This window comes from Rhea pennata, chromosome 10 (genome assembly GCF_028389875.1).
Source record: "Rhea pennata isolate bPtePen1 chromosome 10, bPtePen1.pri, whole genome shotgun sequence".
NCBI classification, from domain to species: domain Eukaryota; kingdom Metazoa; phylum Chordata; class Aves; order Rheiformes; family Rheidae; genus Rhea; species Rhea pennata.
Window position 1 is genome coordinate 3,936,131 of NC_084672.1, and position 22,294 is coordinate 3,958,424.

Consider the following 22,294-nt stretch of genomic DNA (forward strand, 5'->3'; position numbering starts at 1 on the left):
AATCTGATGAAAACTGTAACTGTTGAAAACTCAGGGCTCTGTTGTTCCTGTTCAACCTCAGTTAATCTAGCTGCTGAAGGGGAAAGTGAAAATGCCTGAAAACTAAAATTAATGGCAGAAGTGATCAATAACATGAAATGTCACACGCTTCCTTACAGAGCGGTAACACTGCGTGCTGTGAGACATCCTTCAGTTCTGAGTAAAGGAGTCTGGATAACAGCGCTTAAGAGAATCAACAATATAGCTAGTTATACAAAGATACGGGATAGCTATTAAATGTAATAATTCTCTGCCTTAAAAAAATGCCCCTCATCTGTGGATCTCTGTGGAATGTATTAAACTTTCCACCAGCTTTGTAAGATATGAGGAGCTTAAATACCTCTATTTTACAACAGAAGAAATGAGATGTAAGTAAATTACCAAAATTGCTGAAAGCCTGTTGATAGTTAAGTAGTAAACAGAGTTCCTGTCAACCTAAGACGACTTCAGTTTCTTTTTGTTGGCTAACAAAATTTAGTGCATAGCCTGTGTTTCCCCAAAAATCCATTACATGGGACAAGCACAGAGATCACATTAATATCACATTACGACCTTCCCTCCTGCTCCAGATAGCCAAACACATCCTGAGAGTGACAATAAAGGCTACCAGACATCTTTTACTGCTGAGGACCCGAGGCAGGGAGAAATATATTTTTAACTTCCTCTATCCATGTTCCAAGTTAACCAAGAGCCATACAAGCCTGTTTGCATGACTGTTTCTGAGCTCACAGACCCAGGGCAGAGAAGGGTTTATATGCTCAGCTCTGTGCCATGCTAATGGTCCTGGCCAGCACAGAGCTTGTGTGCAACCAAAACGGACCGCAGAAACCTGAAGGAAGTGATTTGCCTGGGGTCACAGAAGCCACCTACGGTAGAGCTTTCCTCTCCGACATGTTTTGAGCACAAAGCCCATGCTTCCTTTCCACACCATAAGCATATTTCACCTACCAGTGTTAAAATGGCCAAGCAAAAGCTACCACACATACCAGCTCGCACAGTGATACTATTTAAAGGCCTCATGTTTTATACCTTGCAATTCAGCACTGGCATGAAAGCCACTTTCACGGCTCATTCTCTAAATGGGTAGTAAACCACAAGGCTCTTAGCCAAGAAGGAAAGTCACCTGCCACAATGGTACGCAAAGATAAATATCAATATGAACATGATGCTCCTTTAAAAGAGCATCTCTTCAGACAGATAAATGGCTACTTACTGTTTTTGCTGGAGTGCCACCTGGTAGTGGGCTTGTCTCGATGAAATACTTCCTCAAAAGGTGTTTGCTGGATTCAGGACTGTCCATCAGAATGTAGGAGCAGAAGAAAGCACCATTCCGTAATAAGAACACAGCTACATCTTCATTCCCTTTAGAGAAAAGGAAGATTGTCTGTTCTTTTGTTTTTATGCAAGCGAATCAACACAGAGGTGAAGAGAAATCAATGGGAAATAACCACTTATGAAAAAAACAATCTGCATGGGGGTGTGCAAAAAGGGAACTGAACTATATAAAGACTGTTTCCTCCAGTGATGGGGGTTTAGTTTGGTCAATTCGAGACAGCAAAGACACTATATGAAAGCACTGGCCTAGACTCTCTTTCTTTTTCTTTTCCTACCTTATTAAACTATATACACAGCTGTGCTTTGAAGTATAAATTGCTCAGCCTAAATCAAACCTTTGTGCTGCAGTACCCACCACAATAATACTTACATTTGCAAGGTTTCTATTTTTGGACAGCTTTTCCCCTCACCCCAAGGCATTTAAAATTAAAGAGGAAAGTTCAACCCTTCAGCATTTTCAGTAATTTAACTCAGGAAGGTCCTGCCTTAAATCTGGCTAAATTAAAAGATTTAGAGCCAATTCTGTTCTAACATATTGTGGTAGTGTAAATTCAGAACAATTCCAGGGAAGTCAGGCCACACCAGCACATTCCCCGACAGGAACAAGAATTCAGCCCATTCTTTAAAAGACATTGCAGGAAAGGGATAAAACTCTGAAGTATGCAAATACATACCTGCCTTTATAGCAGCATACAGGGGCAACCGTATAAGAACCGGAAATTCATTCTTCCTGACTGCACAGCTCTCCGGATCAGCACTATATACTCGAATCAGGAGTTTTACTATGTCCAAGTGTCCCTGCTGACAGGCTATGGCCAGCATCCAGTTCAGGAGTTGCTGGCAAGTACTAGGACCTACAAAAAAAAAAAAAAAAAAAAAAAAAAAAAGGCATTGATTTAGCTGATGCTGCTGGTCCAGTCTGTGAAGTCATCCACAAATAACAGCTATACAGCTATGCAAAAGATGAAGCCCCTGATGCCAAAAGAGCGCTGCAAAAGTGTGTTACAGAGCAGTCCTAAATTGATTTGACACAATCTCTTCTGTTCAGTTGAACTGTGAGCAACCTGCTTTCCTTCTGCTTCTCATTACCTACCCTCTAATGAGTAATTTTTTTTTGACTAGCCCTGACCTAATCATGCATAAGCTAGTGACAAGGGTAGGGCTTGGGGAGGCTGGCTGCTAGGCTGTTGGTAGAAAATCCAACATCTACTCCCAAGCAGAAGTGGCGAGGGGTGATCAAGACTGTCTCGCATCCAGAGACAAAAGGACTGATCCTGCAGATGTCAGATACAAACATCTAAGACAGGCTATTTGTTTCAGCTTCACGAGAGGGGATATAAAGAATAGGGAAAAACAGTTGACTTTTCATCTTTCTGGTCAATAATAAATATTTTAGATAATGTGAAATAATTGTTTTATCTGGTTTTCACTGCAAGCAAAAAATTTCCCACAAAAATTTCAATTTCCCACTGAAATATTCCATTTCTATTTTTTTTTTTTTACCATCAATTCACAGTAAATTTAGGCAAATGTTTTTTAGGGCTAAAAATTAAAATCCCATGTTCTGATTTCAGCATGAATTTGCTAATAATTTTAGTCATCTCCAAACTGCTTCTTTGCTGAATTTGTATTTTGTCTGGGGAGCATCGCTTTCCTCTAGGTGAGCATAATTTTGCCCCTCATGACTAAATGTCTATGACACGATTATCTCTACTAACAGTGAGCCATCCTCTCAATCTTCCCTGATTTACACTACCACCTCGTTTTATTTTACTAATTCACATCCAATGTAAAATGTTGCAGAAAGGTCCACAAGCCCAAGCTGCTGCAGAAATAATGTCACGCTTTGCACCCATAACAGCTTTACTATGTCTCTCACCCTCACACTATAAATATCAGCCTCCACTTTAATTATAAGCCCGAAGTTCACATGGAGCCAGAATCACTGCATGCGCTGACCAAGGCAATGCTCCTGGACGGGATACACACGTAATTTATTCCAAACTCTGTGATCAGTCTCTACATAACTTCACAAGGACACCACTTGAAGATTCTGTATAAAAAACTTCTGAAAGCTGTATCTTTACAGGGCTAATCTCTGCACCCAAGTCCCCCAAATCACAGCATTTAAGGAAATCTGGTCAGTTCTAAACCTACCTAAGTTTCCAGCATCTACTTAAGTCACTTTTCATTACTGAGAGTATTATTATTATAATTTATTTTAAAAGCAGCCTCATTAGTCTCCCTCTCTGGCTGAATGATATTACATTTAATTACACACCACTAAAGTGGAAAGTTTCTGTTACTTGTTATCACTCTAACAGTCCAAGTAAATCAAACATGCAGGTGTCCCAGCAAGTTATTCCTGTTCTCATCAAGGCTGCTGGCAAGTACATAGCTTTGGTGGGGAGCCAGAGCCATATTCAGATCAAAGGTTGCAGAGGATAAGCTTAGCCGTTGTGACCACTGCCGTGTCTGAGGTCAAGACAGCGATGAGTAATTCACCCTGACTTTTTATTTAATGAAAAACCTGCCTTAAGAATTGCATCTAGGGCTAAAAAAAATGTTTCATTCTGCCATAAAATCATTGTATCAATGAAAGCATGAAAAAATAAAATGATGATTCAAACCAGGGAATTCCCCTAGAAGTCAGATCAAAAAGGCAGGAACAATAGAGCAAAGAACATGCTGCCATCTGTGCACCTAAACTGTTACTTGTCAGACAGTCGCGCTGCACTCTCTCCCTCCCAGCACCGCTGTGTCTGCAGGATCAGCACAGTGGGATGATGCCGTTTCCTGAAAATCCCGTAATTTCTCTGCGGGGTCTGGGATGTTACCCAGCTGTGAGGGTTGATGGGAATGAATCGCCTAAATGGCATCTTTCCCTACTTCCAATTGGCAAACACAGAATACTTTTATGCCTGTGTTTTCTCCCCCATGGGGAAAGTTTTCTTAAGACACTGCAGATATTAGACCCCTCCACCCACTTTCCCATGACTGAAGCCCTCCCCTTTCAAGGCAAGTGGAAAAAAAAATGTCTGCTTGAAACTGTAGCACACAGCTACTGAGCAGCATAGAGAGAAGGCAGAGAGAACCCAACAGCAGGCTTACCATGCAAGGAGTCCAGCAGTTCTTTCACAACGTCCTTATGTCCAAAATATGCAGCCACCACAGCAGCGTTGTCATCATTAGGTTCTGTTGGTAACACCACTAATGCTTCCTTCAGTAAATACCTCACTGCCTGCAGATCTCCATATGCTGCTGCAATACCCAAAAGCTGACACTGGCAAAGAAAATGCAGCAAAATAAACTCTCTGGGACCCTCTTCACATCTCTATAAAAGGGGCAGGCAAAGGAAGAGGACATTTCTAGAGCTATGTATTTATTCATGCCCATGTAAATGCATACACTCTGTCACTGTGGTTAGCTAAGATCATCATGAACACTAATAGCCAATATAACCACTGCTGTTGATGAAATAAGTAATTATATTAATCTATTGTTTTTGTTTAACAGTCTTTCGCATGGCTTTACTGCAAAAATGCCCAAGGTCCAGCACGGCAAGTAGAAAACAATTTCCCATGGACCAACAGAAACAGCATTTGCACAGCTCTGCTAGCAGGTGAGATGGTATATTATTTTGCAGATAGCCATTAAGCCTGGATTTAATTCTCAAGTACTCTCCATACACAGTAATGGTAGTGTTTAGGGAGGAAAGAGGGTAATTCTGGAGGATTCAGCAAAAGCTGTGACACTATCTCACCTGAAAATTTACATAAATTCTAACACAGCGTGTGTCATGCATCTCGACCTTCAGACAGACGTGTGCTGCAAAGAGTAGTATATACCTGCATAACGAAGACTCAGGGCCAGATGTGCAGTTAGTATAAAGTGTTTGTTTTTATCAGCTGAGAATCTTGCATAGTAATTTTACATTTAGTGTACGTTCTGCTGTTTACTTCACCACAATCAAGACTTTAACACTACTATTTTAGAAATACTTCAGTCTTTGGCAAACAAATCTCTTGTACTGTAACCAACTTTCTAAGTCTCTAGGAACTTCATTTGTTTTCTGTATTACAGTAGTCCACCATACTGAGAAGAAAAGATTTTAAGTTTTTTCTATGCAACTACTGAATGCAGGACTGAGTTCCATACTACAGCAACTTTCAATCCTTGCTAATATCACATGGATTCTGCCTGCCACCTCCACCAGAAGCCCAGCAACCCAAGATACTACACACTTCCTGAAGATCAAGTCTCGTTCACATAAGCTGCAAAGCAGGACACTGAAGGTCAGTGGAGTCTCCTAGACCACAGTGAGCTTGCACTTGGCCAATTTGGAGAGAAGGCAGAAAAGTGCAAGACTCTCTGCATCTCGCAAAGCCAACACACCCTCATGAGCTCCGATGAACTGGCAGTCTGATGTGAAATACTGACCCCAGTAAAGCCAGCAGGAGTTTTATCATCCACTTTAACGTCGACAGGATTTTTGTCCTGTGGCTCCACTCCTGATGCTATGACTGACCTCAACATGTTGTTTAATCCCTCTGTGCCTAAGTATACTCTCCCTGAAGTCTGTCTTATCTTTCTGACCTGTACTTTCAAGAGGAAACTCTGTCCCTAAGCGTATGCTCTTGAAGTGCCCAAGCAAGTCCTGCCTGGCACCCTGCAGCACCAGCACAGTAGGTACACGCTGTCTGCATGAGGAACGATGCAAGGCAGCAGCTTGGAATGGAAGGGTTCTTTCTTAATAAAATTTGGGAAAGAGTAACTCTACTCTACCTTCTCCACTTGCAATGTAGTCTCCTCACATGACAGCTTAATCAACTCTTGGGCCTTACTGCAGTCTCCAGTTTTGTAAGCAGCCTGAATGCTTTCTGTCACGGGTGTCTGAAGTATGGAGACTTCACCGACTGTGGACTGCTTGCCACCCATGTCCACAGATCCTGCAGTTAAAGAGGAAAAGAGGGGTCGGGAAGAAGTACCTATTTATTATTCATGTACAGCTTGTAACACCAAAGCAATCTGGCAAAAAAAAAAAACAAAAAAAAAACACAGTCAAACACAGGAGGCAGATTATTTTCAGTGGACTATTTACTGCATATAATTAAAAAGGAGAGGAGAAAGAAAACCCAACACCTAAACTGTCTGATGAGAGAAAGTCATGTTAAAGGATATTAAAGTACTTTCCAACAGGGACATGAAACTAAAAGGGACAGTGACTTCCTCAATTGCTCCCAGAGGTGGTTTCCAAAGGAAGGTGTGAAAGCTCACACAGACATGTACGTGCTGCTGCAGCCCGACACACTCGGTTCCTGGTGCAGGAACTTAAGAAGGGAAATACTTACACGAGACTGGCACCTACAGTACTTCTAAAGAAGCAAGGAGTCTGCAGGGCCTGCAAAGCAATTCTGATGTTATTAGCCTTACATCAGTCGCACTTCATTCACCTTGTGCCAAGAGCTTGATAACACCCCACTGTACTTCTCCAGCACTTGCAACTACAGCTTTATACACCTTAATGAATGTGAAAGGAAAGAGAATTTTTACACTCTATTTTCTAGATGGCAAAACAGAGCAAAAGGAGATTTTTTTTTAACACTGTTAGAAGCCATGTAAGCTTTTACATTTTAAAGGAACCGTGTATCTCTCAAAATCTCTGCTCTTGTATTTCAGCCACCGGAGTGCCAGGTGGATGCTAGGTCTATTTTGTCTGAGGCTGCCCCAGATACACTACCAACAAGTTTAAAGATGAAAAGCTGCAGACCATCAAAGAAGATGCTCTACCAAGGCTAACAAAAAGGCAGCCACAAAATCACATACACAGATCCCAACTAAGAGATGGTGAAAGCTGTGTGCTTTCGCAGGAAAGCCACCGAACTGCGAGGAAGATGCTCTGGTCCATTCCTGGTTGTGGCACCGATGCTGGGCTCAGCCAGCCTGAATGCTCCCCCTCCATTTCCCTGTCCTCTGCTGAACACTGAGGTTGCAGTCTAGCTGAGGTCATGAGTCTCCAGCTCTGTGCATCTCACATGCCCCATCATCGCAGGGCCCCTGAAAGCTGGGGAGCAAGGCATCAAGCTGCCTTCATTAAAAAACACAAAAGAACGATAGGCGAGACACAGAAAACCAATAGAAGCACTTTCCACTTAAAGACAGACCATTTTACAGTCACTTTTTCCTATTAAAGTATTATTAATTATTACTGCTTTTCTGCAATTGGTTAAAGAAAACCTGTAAAGCCCACAGATTTTCACATGAGTTAGCAAAGGTTTTTTAAATAGACACATATGTCATGCAGGGCTTAGTTTAATGCAGCCTGGAAAAAGAAGTAAATTTGGACCAATCTATAACTGTCAGTAAATATCTTTGAATAATGCAGTCTGAATCACCAGTACCTTCTGACTAACACTTCTCATCAATTATTTAAATGAAGCTCAAATCACTCAGACATCAGAGACGACTCCAGAGATTCATGCCATTAAAAATGTGCAGGCATCAATAACCTTTCTCGGATGATGCAGAATGTGTGAAGGACAAACAGCAGAAACCAAGGCAAATGAACACGATGTTATATTATAGCACAAAGAACAGCATCTCAGCACTCATGCTAGGTGCCATGTTTTCATTGCATTAGATTTTCCTCCTAATTCTCTATTTTTCTGGAGCACATACCAGAAAACTTATACAGCATTTGTTCGAGGCCTTTACAGCAGGCCACCTGTGACAGACCTCTCTGAATACTGCATATGCTTTAATTGTTTTTATGGACACCTAAGGAAGGAAATGCAAATTATTCCTAAGCACTAACTGTTTAAAGGGAGATAATTTTTAAGCAAAATGGTTCTCCAATCTAAACAATTCAGTATAGGTCTAAATACAATCATAAGTACAGATCAAAGTAGACGGTCCAGTTCCTGGAGCATGCAGCCGTCCTGTGCTCAGTGCCCTGTGATGAAATCCTGACCTAGAGAGAAGTACTGGAATTCCCCTTGGAGGAGAAAATGCCTCACGCTGGATGATCCAACACAGCTGGACAGCTGAGCAGGAAGCCCTTCAAACAGGGCCACCAGAGCACAGCAGCTTTAAGCTAGTCATTGAAGAAATGATGAGAGTAGGGTCAAGTTTTACATCCTTCCAGCCCCAATTCCTGATTGTAGGGACTATAACTCAAGATCTACATCTGGAACCCCAACCAAGTGTACAGGTACATCCTTTCTGCCACGAGCTGAGCTGGGCTATCATTCATTCTTTTTGAATCACGGCCAAGGGAGGTGAAGATACAAGCAGCTCGTGGCAGAGGCTCACTGATGATCTGGGAGATCCCAGTGATACTTCCTCTTCTGCTAGAGAGGTCTCCAACCAACCTCTTGAACTTCCTACAGGTCAGACTACTCCATATACAACCATTTTCCACCTCTCCTCCTGAAACTGCCCAACAGGGACCATCAAATCATCTAGGCCAGGGAGCATGAGAAGGACCACAACATTATAACTGAGGGAAGGAGGAACTTGGCAAACTAGGCTCTAACCCCAAGACTGCTTCTGTGTTTTACCCAATGACTGCTTCATGAAATCATTTGGCTAATGTGTCATGCTTCCTCTTCCATGCTCCTTTTGTCCCCCTCTGAAACCTTAAATCCTCTCTGGCATAACGGCATCGTTACAAGTGCTGTTTGGAGAACATGGGCTGGGCATCAGCCGTCACGGTCTGTTTACATGCATTAGGTGCAGACTTCTGGGCACTCCGGGTCCTGGACAGTCACAAATTATTGGTTTCATGGAGTTAATATGCTCCCAAACTTAGTTGGCAGTTTAGTCAAAGTTTTCAGGACCTTAATTTTGGTTCCTAAACTCCATTTTAGTCTTAAGTACGTAAGAACTTTTTATTGATCTGATCAAAACTGACTAGTTAGGCTACGTCTGAACATCCATTAAGCAGAAGTCAATAAAAGCTTTATTGAATGTAGGCAATCTGAACAATTCTGGCATTTGAAATTGATGTACTTACACTTAAGTATCTGTGGCAGAAAAATAATGCTGCTCATCATTCAAAGTCATTATGTAACTGTCATCAGAATTTCATTTTGTGATTGTACTCTCCAGAGCAAATTGACCTCTTGCCTAAGATGATCTGAGAAGAAAAGCTACTAAAGATCTTCAGCAGCTAAAGACCTTCCAAGTGAACTAACTTACAATCCCCAAAAGAGTAAAACTGATGAGTCACAGAGTAATGAAAAGCTTGCCCTCGACCAACAGCTGCACCCGTGTGGTTCTGTCAAAACTAACTTGAGTTTTCAAAGTGAGAGTGGAAAACAGGCCATCCATTGCCTAGTTTCCAAAAAACACAGAAGCCATCGTTGCAAAGCTAAGCACCTGGTGAACTGAATTACCCAATTCACAGGAGACTTTCTGGTGACTTATGAAATGATATATTGACTTCTGATACACAAGTGAAAATAAGAAGCCAAATGTATTTTATAAGCTTAACTTATTTATACTGACCAAATGGCCAAAAAAAGGAGAAAAATTACACTGTATAGGTTAAAAATTGTTTTATTTCTACAAGAGTCATGATTGAACTATCATCAGTACTGGCATTCATGTAGGCCAAGATACAATTTTGCCAGTATATGCATAAGCAGATTTTAGCAGAAAACTGGGCTGAAATCCTGGAAGATCCTGCCTATGGCTTTAACCCTACATGTTTCCTATTCTTTCTTTACCTGAAAACTTCATGGTTTTCAGTTAACAGGGTCATCTAAGATGCAAACAGCCTTAAATAACACAGTGTGAGAGCAATAATTGAAGCTGAATGACTGAACCGAACCTCTGTTTTTGGACTTGATCATGCAACATGCTGAGCATTTAAGCCTGGGTGTAACAAAGTGTTTTTAAATCTTGGATAACATAGATTCAGGCTCTGGCTTCTGCACTTTGCTCAATAAGGTCTTTGTTAACATACAACAAGTTATGATATGCTATCAGTACTTCTTGGGTATTCCTATAACAAAAGGCAATGTGAAACTCCAGAAGCTCTTACAGCCCTTTTGTGATTTCTTCTAGCTTTTGCTTTATTGCACAATGATCAGAGACAGAATTCCTGCGCAGGCCTCTAAAACCACTGCCCGAAGTCAGCCCCCTCTCTACTTCTAAGGTTGCAGAAGGAAAGCAGATAAATTAAGTCTATTTGAACAGACGTGACATGGTCTGGGTTCATTCCTCTAACATGTATTTGAATGCTGATGAAAATAAGGCCACAGGGCTTACTCCTTACCACTCAATCCTCTATCTCTGCAGCTTCTCTGTTTAGTTTCTTTGTAGACCCACTGTACCTTTTCTTTGCTTGATGCTCTGCAATCGTCTCTTTCTACTAATGACTGTAACACCAAACTAAATGCTAGTTTTGAAGACAGGAAAACAGCAGGCATTTGTTGACATTGAAAGTACATTCTTCTTCTATTCCTTACACCACTCAACAGTTTGTATTAAAAGGAACTCGCTTTGGAAATATTTTCCACTCCTAATTTCAATGTCTTATGGAGTAGCTTTAAGGTTGGTTGTGCAGTAACAGCCTTTTACAAATGCTAAGACCAAGACTAATTTTCTTTTAAAAAATATTCCAATGGTAACAGTGGTTATTAATTAAAAAAGAAACATTATTTTATTGCCATTCAACAATTACAGCAGTATCAATCTGAAAAGCAAAACGGATTGTGCCATCTTAGCTGAAAGAAACAAAACAAAAATAGATCTTTCTTTCTCTCTCTCTTTCTTTTTTTTTTTTTTTTTTTTTTTTTTTTTTTTTTTGTAGTAATAAAGGATCTCATGAGGGTATCAGTGTTAAGTTATACCCATTCTCAGGCCCTGTTAATAGGACCGGTGAAGAAACTGTTTAAAATCTAAAGTTTCTAAATTGACAGTATCTCTCCAACAGTAAAAAGGTGAGAGTTTGCAGGTAAATGCTGTGAGCCAGCAAACTATCGGCACACAGCAGCATAACAAAATAGCACACTACAGAGATGATTATTATCTTTACGTCCCAAATCACTGCATTCTTTGACAGATAACCTCTCAGAGTTTGTAGGTGCTACATTAATTCCCTTTGATAAGGCAGAAGTTCTTTGGTAACTAACTACAATACTAGAACATTCTTATTTATCACAAAAAATATAAATGAGATGTTTAACGCAGGATAAAACAGGGTAGGGAGCTAGCCTACTTCAAAACAGCATTACAATAGCAACTTTAAAACTGCTACTGACCTTTTCATAGTTTGTGCAGGTATTTCCAGAGACGGGAGCAAATCAAGATGATGACTTTAACACAGCCTCCCATGCAGTGATGCTCAATAAAGCTGTTAATTCCTTGGACTGCCGGCCGCCCACCTCTGCTCCGGCACAAACCGCTCTCAAGAAGCTCTGACAGTGGCCACTGGATGCAACGTCTTCTGGCTGGCGGTTTCTCTGTTTGAATTACCTACTACATTTTACCCTTGACAGTTATTTTCATCTCCATGTTGCATTAGAGTGAAATCCAAGCCTCTGGTCTAGCGAGGATCCGGGGACAGGCAGGCAGGGAGGCTGCCTCTCCCAGGGGGTGGGGGTGGGGGGCTCAGGCATTAATTCCTCAACAGCACCAGATGGCTACTGCTAACCTTCCCCAGATTAATTTTTTTGTCATTTTGACTTCTGTTTGCTGCCACAGAGCAGAGGCAAAAAGGGACAGAGATGAGGTTTAAAATGTGCTGAATATTTTAAGCCAATTCCCCAAATGCTTAAAAATTCACAAGAGTTGCTGAACATTTTTCAGTATTACCCTAAGGGGGCAATGGCAGGCAGGTTTGCAAAATTAATGGAAAGCCAGGTTAGTTCTGAGGCACATGGCATCTCTGTACCAGACACACACATCTTCCGGTGTTTTGAAAAACTTCAAATTAATACACTGAGTAGCAGCCAGCAGGAAACCTCCAGTGGTTTCAAAGGAAGATGTCATCTGTCCTATATTGCACTTTCCAATTAGACTAGGTAAGGAAGATTTTTCTATCCCATAGAAACCTCTGAGATACTCAAAAACATGTCCCATCCCAGACCAGGCAGAAAATACAAATTCTCAGGCTTCTTTAACATAAAAGCATATAAAATTTTAAATTAGCCTAAATCAATCAGAATGCTTTATGAAACAAAGACACATTCAATGTTCCTTCTCTAAACCTCAAAGCAGGGTTTTATTTGTTGTTTAAGAATATTTCATTCATTTCATTCTTTCATTACTTAAAAGATGCAGCCACAGCCCAGGACTTGCTGCTTCGCTGTAGCCCCAGGAAGGAGGTTGCTCCTCTGCTTGCCTCTGTCCCCCACACCAAGGAGGGTCCCACAGCAAAAACCCTGTCACCCATTTCATCTTGTTCCCAAGATTTAGGCAAAATACCCTTGGTCCAATTGATTCTGGTGTAAAACGCTAGGATTCAAGCAACTTGAAAAAGTCTCCACCAGGAGAAGGAGAGGGAAAGCCACAGTAAATGCAACTGTAAGACAACAAGCTGGTTTTTCTGGGAAATCCAGCATCCCTGCTGGAAAGGCCGAGACAGAACTGGGCCACGTTCCCCTAGCAAGGATTAATACTTCTTCCCAACTGGTTAGACACACCATTTTCTCGGGATGAAGAGGGAAACCTCCACAGACACACTTTTTCTGACTGTTTTACGTGGTTCAATTTCATCTAAACATTCATTATTTAAACTAATTAAAGGAACAGCTCTACACCGAGATCTGCTTGCTGTGCCAGTGGAAAAGATGAGGTATTTCATACGAATTAAGCCCAGATTTAAGATATAGCTGTTAATCAATGCTCACTGCCCCTGAAAGGGAACATAACCCTTCAAAAGACCAGATATGAAACACAGAAGAATGCTTTGCAGACAAAAATTCAGTACTGAAGGGATCTTTTTCATTGTTGTTGCATAATCTGGTATTATTTTTAAATTGTTTATGTGCTGGTGCCATGCACAATAAATCCTGCTCTGAACTGAACATTTTCCAGCAAGCGCTAAGGATTTTGTCAGGGGCAAGCAGACAATTTTAGGTACAGCAATGCAAAGTGACCAATGATCGCCAGAACCACTGGAAATATTCTATTTAGAAATACACTTGACCTGCAAGGAAAAAGCATTTACTAACGCAAATCGGAAAGGAAAAAATTAAGTCTCGGATGGAAAAATGCTCTGGGCTCCTGTCTTTCTGAGGGGCTCTCAGAGTGAATTATGAAAAACAGCTATGTTAGAAAGCTTTAGGTTAAGCTCTACGTTTATACAATAAGCCTCGGTCTGCCCCGGTCAGTGCTGAGCCAGGGCAGAAAAGCTCTGCCAGGTCGGAGCGGGCTCCTGCATTTGCGCACGTGCCTCCCAGGCCCTGGGGACTCTGGAACCAGTCGCTTTGTCCAAGAAGTTCAAAATTGCTCTTCCTACTTTGCTGAAGTACAAAAAGGAGATGCACAACATTATTGCACAGCAGTGAATTTGCAGCACAAAGAAACGTACACCGGAAAACAACTGTCACCACAGCAGAGCTGCCACGTGCAAATCATGCTGGGAAACGCAAGGTAGCTTCAAGTCCCTAATGTATAATAATAATAACAACAATAGTCCTGTAGCTACACAAGAGCAAGGAATGAGCGCTATCAACCTTAAAGCCCTGAGCAGGCCCTTTCCCTCACGCTCATCACTTCCATGCATGGGGCAGTCCCTCCTGGAAGGGCACCGGGGCACCAGGACTATGATCTTCACCGAAGGCTCGGTGCGGAGGCCACCCATCAGCGCGCAGCCACATATCCCTTCCTCCCGCACCGACGACCTCCTCCTCCTCCTTCCTCTCCTTCACGCTGGACGCAGAGCAGCTGGATGCCGCACAAGCGCCGGCGTCCTTTTGCTAACCCCGCCGCCCTCGACGTCTTGGCACGGTCACTCGTCTGCCGCCGGGACGGACGGGTCCCGCTCGGCCTCCCTGCCCTCCGCACGGAGGGGAAGCGGGCTGCGGAAAGCAAGGCAGAAGTTGAGGTGGATGTGCACACGCTGGAGGAGTCGGAGCCGCTTTGCAGCAGTTCTGGGAAAATCGTGAGAGGAAGCGTGGGCCATGGTACAGGATAACAACGTGGCAAGCAAGAAAAAAAGTAGGGAAGCTTGGTACTTTGCTGAACGGCACTGGGCCCTCAGCAGTTAGGGTGATGGTTCAGCTCCTTGCACACATGTCCTCTCCAACTTCAGGAGCGCTCAAAGCATTGCTGCTCACAACACGGTCCGCTCCTGAGGGGCAGAGATTTAGGAAAAAGAGAGCTGCAAATGGCCAGAGAGCCAACTGCCGTACTGAAAATACAAATGACTCAGCTGTAAGTGAAAGTTTCTATTTTTGCCTTTTGGCATCAGTGATTTGGTTCCAATCCTACAGCTTGAATCACTCAGAAATATGCTTTTGTATGCAAGGCCAGCTATGCCACTCTTGCTTTCCAATTTTTAAATTGGAAGATATACATTAAGTACACACAAGTACAGTTACACTTTTGAATTTTTTTCATCTCCCTTTCCAGGCATGGTTGGAAAGACAGAACTAGTAAATCGCGGAAGGTGTCTCTAGTGAAATCATTCCTGTCCAGCTGAACCAAGTACTTCAACCATGAAATCCAAACCAAGATTGGATTTCCATTTGAAACTTCATAAAATAAATTTTTGTGGATGATAATTTTGTTTCTTTTGAAACTTCTCAGTTTCCTTAATGTTCAGGCTTTCACCAGAAGAGGAAAATTTCCATACTTTTCTTTCAAACAAATCATTTGCTCAATATTCTTCTCAAAAATGAGATATTCACTATTCACACAGGCAAAGCATCAAGTCACGGTCATCCCCCTTACACTGCTTCCTCTTTAGACATGGATTTAAAGCTGACTTCAGACAGCAGCAGAGATTTATGCCCCTCGCTGCGAGTGGCTGAGTCTGGAGGAATCGCAGGTGAAGCTGTGTGTGTGTGTGAGGGGAGGAAAGGCCTGAGGTCTCCGCAGGTGTCTCACAGATCCTGGATATATGAAGATATTGGAGGGTCAGAAAGACTGGTCAGAGATGACAGAAAAAGGTGAAGTAACATTAAAAAGACATTTTAAATACCTCGGGTAACTCTGATTTATTACGTTCAAGGAAGCTTAAGAGAATCTGGAGCGGATGGAGAAAATGACTCGAAGAAATGAGCATCTAATTACAACAGCGCAGCTGAAAAGCGCTTGGCTTGTTTAGCCCAGTAAAATCAAGGCTGGATAGGATGGGACTACTGCCTTTAAATACCTCCAGAGGGAGACATCAGGGAGGAACAAGAGCTATTTATAAGCAGAGCATGAACACATTTCAGCCACGAATTAGAGGAGAGTTTAAAACTTTGGAGAAATGAGGCTCTGAAACAGTCTTCCTGAAAGCGCACCAGGAGCGGACAAGCCAGCTCATTTCAAACAGGCCTGGCGTAAGGTCTGGGAGGGCGACAGCAGGGCTCCGACCCCTCCTGGTTACTCACAGTTCTTATTTATCACCAAGACGGTAACAGCTCTAGATTAGTGTATCTGTAAGTGCTGCACACAGAGTGAAAGAAAATACAGCGAGGATATGGGCTACGGCTGGCATCAAGGGAATTGCACAGGCCACTTCGTAGCAGCGGTGTCCAGGGAGCACAGAGCTAGGAAGAGCAGCAGGGAAAAGGTGTGAAAGTGATGCTCTGGAAAATTTAAAAGAAAAAAAAAGAAGTGTAGAAACAGAGGCTTGGATCCAGCTCCTAGTGAGCTCCATGCAAGTATTTCCACTAGCTTCCAGGTGAGCAGGAGCGGACCCCCAGAGACGCAGGTTTCCAGGAAACAGTATCATAGAGGGAAGATTACCTTAGCAGCTGTTTTTGGAACAGAAGAAAGCACCATAAAAAGGCCTCTGCTGTGGCCAAGGCAGGCAGCACTGGGCCTGAGTCAGCCTGTGAAGCGATGTGCTGCCAAAGGTTTAATGTGAGCTACAATAAAAATCCAGAATCCTTCCATAGCCTGTGATAAAATCTACAAGTGGCAGAAGTGCTCATGCTCGCAGAGAGGGGGAATGGGGAAAAAACTCCCCTAATCTTCCCAAATTCTGGGTAAGTCAGCACCGATTTCAAGGGACAAGGCTTCTGCCTTGAAGGATGCTATGTTCAGATCAAGGCATGTGCCGTGAACCAGCTGCAGCCTGTAGGTTTTCTTATGTAGCTGCTCTGAACTACAGAGGGCAACATCAGAAAAAGCATTTTCATCCTTTTACCAACAATGTATGATGAATTCAAACCCAGTGCACCTGAAAATCTGATCTAGTCTGTACAAATTACTATCCTCCATGCACAACAATGAAGGATTTTGATTTCATAGGTTTTATTCCCATCCTGATAAGGTGTAAAAGGTCCCAGGTGCAAGACTGTGGAGAATTGCAACTACTATTACAAGCTGACTTAAGGAGCCAGAGAGCCAGACTTTTTTTTTTTTTTTTTTTTTTTTTTAATAATAAAAAAGCTAAATTCAAGATCTGAGAAGGGATCCTGTCCATTACTTTTTAAAAAAAGAATGTTCCTGTTTGATGCAAAAATAAAAGCTTTTTCAAAGACTCTCTGATGTGCAAGACAAAGATGGGCAGGCAGATTCTGGAGGAGGTCTTGTCTTAAGCAATTACCAGCACTCTTCTTGAATCTTACTCACTAGACAGAATTTAATATGAGCTGGATAATCACACTGCCGAGTGTATCAGCTCCAAACCTTGCAGCTTTTCAATAAAGCAGCAATAACTTGTAGATATGAATAAAAGATGGGAATTAAAAAAAAAAGAAAAAACTCTCAAATCACCTAAATGCAGAAGTTATTCCAGACATGTATGCTTTTAAAAGTTTTCCTTCTGAGCTCTTTTCCGGATAGCCAGGGCAGTTTCCAAGCGATATTCTGATCACTAAAACAAGCAGTGATGTAATTTCCACAGCGACCACAAACATACCAAGAATATTTGAGCTAAATTTATCCAGACCTCTTGCTTGAATCACTGCTTTGGTTCATAATTTTTCCATGATTTTCAGCTCTGCACAGCAAAGGCGCTGTGGACAGCCTGGGATCGAGTTTTCCCCAGTCATATCTGAAATGTGAACCCTTACACTTGCAAGCTGCATATTGACTATTAGGAATTAAATTAAGTTGCTCCTCCAACTCCCAGCTCCCTGCTCCTTTCATCAGCCCTGTGGTAGCCAACTGACCCCTTCCCATCGCCCTTGGGTGGCACTGCATCAACCTGCCTGTCAGCCCAGAGCAGCAGATAGAAACATCACGGGATTTCACTAACCCTTCAGACATGTATGGGGTGGCTAATTATCATCTTGAGAGGGCTTAGGTATTTGCAAGAACTGCAGTATAACCTCCAAAATATTACTAAATCAATCAGTCCTCCCTTTAAGATAGTGACACACAGACTCCAAGTATGGACACACTTTTGTTATGAAACTATGAGTACCCTATATAAATATCTACAAGCTGCTGCTGAGGTTATACATAATCACGCAAACCAGCAATTGCTGACCCATTAACGAATGCACAGACTGTTTCAGGAAAGGAACTAATATCAGCCTAATGCAATGTAAACCCAAGATGGAACCTATTAAGGGACAGGCTTCACCTATATAGCAGGCTGACAGCTGGGTGGCTTAAAAACGCACCCCCACCCCTCATCTGCAATGCAAACACTTCTTCCGAGTTAGCTGCCTTCTGCAAAACAGAGCCCCAGCAGCCTCTATCGATTTGAGAAATGAAAAACAAGCAAACCGCAGACTTAATGTCCTAACGCTCCCCAAAGACCAGGTCCAAAGCCTGTCATAGCAGTGCAAAGGCTTTAACAGGTTTCAGATAAGGCCCCCAGAGGCCTTGGAGAGGATGAAAAATGAGTTCATAGCCCATTTTATATTTGCATAAAAAAAAAAATCAGTAACATCACTGACAAAATGATAAATCAATTAGAGGCCTAGTAAAGGTTGCGTCCGTGTGAACACCATCAATTGCTTTTTCCCACTGAAGCTGAGGACACTGCTCTGGCTGTGACCAATGTCAGCCCTCACCGCTGAGAACAACTCCAAAATCAGAGCAGTAGAGTAGCCAAGAAGTCTTTGTACACAGTTCTAAGTGCAAAGGATTTTCTTTACTTCCCTTATCACCTTATCTTTGTTTTTTCTAGGCGTCTTGATAAGAGCGGTCACAAGTTATATTTTACTGTAACACACAGTCAGTAATTTTAACCTTTAGGGGGAAAAATAAAGCTGTATACTGGCAGAAAAATCCAAGTACAGCTAAGATACAGATCAATGATTTATTACTGGCTGTAAATCACACTATGTTTGAGGTTTGACTCCCTGCCCAATTAGCAGTCTCCTAGTAATGAACTGGGATTTGATTTCTTTCTGAGAGTTGCTGCACGCTCTCCTCACCACCTCCCCTTCTCCCATGGCCTCCAGGTCCTTCTTAGCTCCTGCACTCCCGGCTTTACGGCTAGGACCTAAGCGCATCTCCTTACTCCCTCGACTCCAGCAGGACGCAGCACCCCCATGCCCTATCAATCATGCAGGCAAGCAAATTCAGCTTGTTTGCACACCCCTTCCTGAATCACTTCCCACATGCACAAGAACCAGGTTCCAAAAGTAAATGGTTCCTTCGCATGCCTGAATTTTGAAACATAAGAAACATCATCTAAGGGTATATATGTTCTGAAGAACAGTGCACAGCATCTGTACTCTGAAAATCACTTCAGAGTGTCTAGGCACCTAATTTTATGTGCTGCGCCATTCCTTGCCCTTTTTAGAGATCTTGGCTCAGCTCAGTGAGATGGTGCAGCGTGCAGCTATGCCACGGAGTCTGCACCAGAGAATGGCCTCAACCACATGCATTTTCTGGTGCAGATTGGCCTTCTGCGCTAGCTTTTGGCCTCATGTGAGATTTCACCACTTCTGCATAAAGCGTGTATTTAAATAGGTTTAAAAATACAAACCTATTACTGCTCTGCTACTGTACTTCCTACTCCTGCCTAGCATTTCCTCCTTCTCTTTCTGGAGGGCATACAGACTAAGACTAATTCATATAAAATATCTCTTTTTCTTTCCATTTGTTTTTTTTGTTTGTTTGTTTGTTTGTTTTAGGAATAGTTTCAATTCGCTATTTGGACTCAAACTAACTCTCAGATTAACACACAGGAGGAAAAGCAGAAAACCTTCAAGGCTCATTTAGGCTGATTCTGCAGCACTTCAGGCAACCAACAGGCTTAGCAGGTCTCCAGCATCACACGCGCTCCGACCGCTTTCCAGATGTTCTCCTTTACTCTCCGCACAGCAATGTTGTCTTGGCAGACACAAGATTATACTACCGCCTCCGCTGTGCAGACAGGAAAAAAGCAGGACAGAGAGTGCAAGCATCTCTTTCTGTGTTACACAGTGCATCATGCCATGACTGGGAGTAAGTCTACGTGCTCCGAGATTCAGCTGCTGCCTATAACCTCACGCACACACTGATGTAAAGATTTTAAGGTTTACATGAGGCTCTCATGAGAAACCAAGCAGTTTGCAGCAGTGGTGATGCATACACTGATTTTCCCTTCCTGCTCTCTTTAGCAGAAAAAAAAAATTATAAGCAAAGATATTCACAGTAACAAAAGCAAGTTCCTGCCCTTCACATTTAAGGCAACAAAATCAATCATGCAGACATAGGAAGAAATAACAGCACGGATCTAATCTAGAGGCCATCTACGGGCACATCCAGCAGCAGTAGGCTGTCTACTTCCACTCCCATAAAGGAGTCTGGTTCTTCCTGTAGACTTTTAAGTGGATTTCACACGTAGCCAGACTGACAGCCTGGACGTCTCGGTTCCCAGGTAAGCACAAAACAGAGAGCAAGGGCAGGAGCAGAGAAAGTTCGGGGCCCTCCCCTTAAAGCCCTGGGCCACGTTTGCAAATGAAGCACCTCCACACAAGTGGGGTGCGACGCTGGATGCTCCGAGCCCTGTGCCCCTGAAAGAGGCAGTTTCAAATGTGACCTTGCTTACTATTAGCTAAGCAAAGCTGTCACCGCTTGATCACTTGCGAAACGTTCCATAAGAAACGGCATTGGCTCCCAAGCAGTGTCCGTGGTTAAAATGACCCTTTCACACCTGCAGGAAAAGGGGGATTACAGCATTGCTCACCCCGACAACTCCACTGTGATTCACAGAATGGTGGTGCAGGCAGCAGCTTGTCCATCCCGAGCCCTGCCCCAGCCGATGCGCTCACAGAGTCACCACTGTCATAGGCTGCTTCTTTCACAGCAAAATAAAGTCCTGTAAGCTGCAGAGTCCCCATGGCACTTTTGAAGCTGCACTAGTCTGCTCCAAATGCCAGGTCAGGTCATTACACTGTGGCTACTCTTTTGCCCTCTGGTTTCAATATTTGCATCCTTTTCCACTCATGCTGTATATGTCTATCTCTGCTTCTCTGTACAGTTGGAAGTGGCTAGCTTACAGCAGACTTGCCTCAGAAGTTGTAAAGGTTCATTCAGGTAATATCTCTGAAGTTGCGATAAGATTTCAAAGAACCATTGCTGGCATCTTGTCCCGAATTAGGGAATACTATATACATTGCAATACAACACACCTTTTCAATACTCATTTCTAGACTTAGGAGGAGAGAAAGCATTTGAAAGAGAGACCGATTCCACCTCAGACACAAGCAATGGGCACGCGAACGTTCTTGGACTTTGAATACAATTCTTATTAAAAGAGAGATAAAGCTCCCTATTCTTGCATTTCAGGAGACAACGATGGCTCTTCTACATCTCTGCTGAACTGTCTCCTAGAAACTCATAGGAGAATTAATTCCTAGCTGTAAAATTTTCTAAGATTCAAAGAAACTAACCAACCACCAGAAAGGAGGCATATCTCTATCAAGTTCTAGATGTTCACATGGTGATATCTTCAGCCTTCTATTTTATTTCCTACAAGAATCATATTGTGTCAACTCCATTATATTATGCAGAGTTCTTTAACCAGGTTTAAAATAACCCTGTTTCATGACAGACTGCAGCCTCCCCCGTATCCCTGCCTGCTTTGCACATGGAACGAGATTTCCTTCTGTTAATTAGTGTACTGGGAACAAACCTGGGTGCAGGGAAGCAGGGTTTGAGGAAGCAAGGGAGATGCCAACTACACTCGAAGCAGAGCCACAGGATGCTCTGCCAGCACCAGCGAGTCGAGCTGGCAGCATTGCAGCGGGCTCCAAGTGGCCCACCGCTGCACGGCAGCTTGCTCACGCCCAGGGCGCGTGGGCACCCTGCTGCAATGCAGCTGAGAGCCAGTGCAGATGAACAAAGCAGCAGAGGAGCGGCGAGCAGGCGCAGGAAGGTGAGCCCTTGCTGCCATACTTCACATTTGCTTGCTAGAGAGCTGTAAGCACGTTCTCCACATGGAAGATCTGGCCAAACATACAGCTGCCAGGAATAAAAAGACAGGAGATTTTAAGGCTATTGAAGGTGACCAAGGCACAGGTGTACATCCTTCCTGCACTGCACTGGCCAGTGAAAGGAAGCAGGAGGCTGCATCTAGACCATCAATAACAGCGTGTAAATAGGGTCAGATGTAGCAGCTGAATGACTCACTGCATTCCCGCAGCCAAGTTGTGCAACAGGATCCAAACACAGAGCAAGGACCAGCTAACTTTGGGAGTGGACTAACTAGCTAATGACAATTATTCCTGGCAGGAATCAAATAGTCTCAAAACCAAAATGAGTTTAAATATGTACAGTATGCTTAAAAAGAGCAAATCCACTGGGGTAGCACTAGATCTTAAGTTCTCCTCGAACCACTTTGTCAGGCTTCCAGAACTGTTTA

At 42.9% G+C, this 22,294-nt stretch overlaps 1 protein-coding gene across 2 annotated transcripts in view; it reads right to left on the reverse strand.

Annotated features, from left to right (window-relative positions):
• LRRK1 (leucine rich repeat kinase 1) overlaps nucleotides 1–22,294 on the reverse strand; it is a 79,758-nt gene that overhangs the window by 52,114 nt on the left and 5,350 nt on the right. For both annotated transcript variants that reach the window (XM_062583778.1, XM_062583777.1), the window contains exons 3-6: nucleotides 6,160–6,323; nucleotides 4,486–4,657; nucleotides 2,049–2,228; nucleotides 1,253–1,401 (exon numbers count right to left, since the gene is read on the reverse strand). In XM_062583778.1, the coding sequence (XP_062439762.1) occupies nucleotides 1,253–1,401; nucleotides 2,049–2,228; nucleotides 4,486–4,657; nucleotides 6,160–6,323 (665 nt within the window). The remainder of the gene's footprint in view (nucleotides 1–1,252; nucleotides 1,402–2,048; nucleotides 2,229–4,485; nucleotides 4,658–6,159; nucleotides 6,324–22,294) is intronic.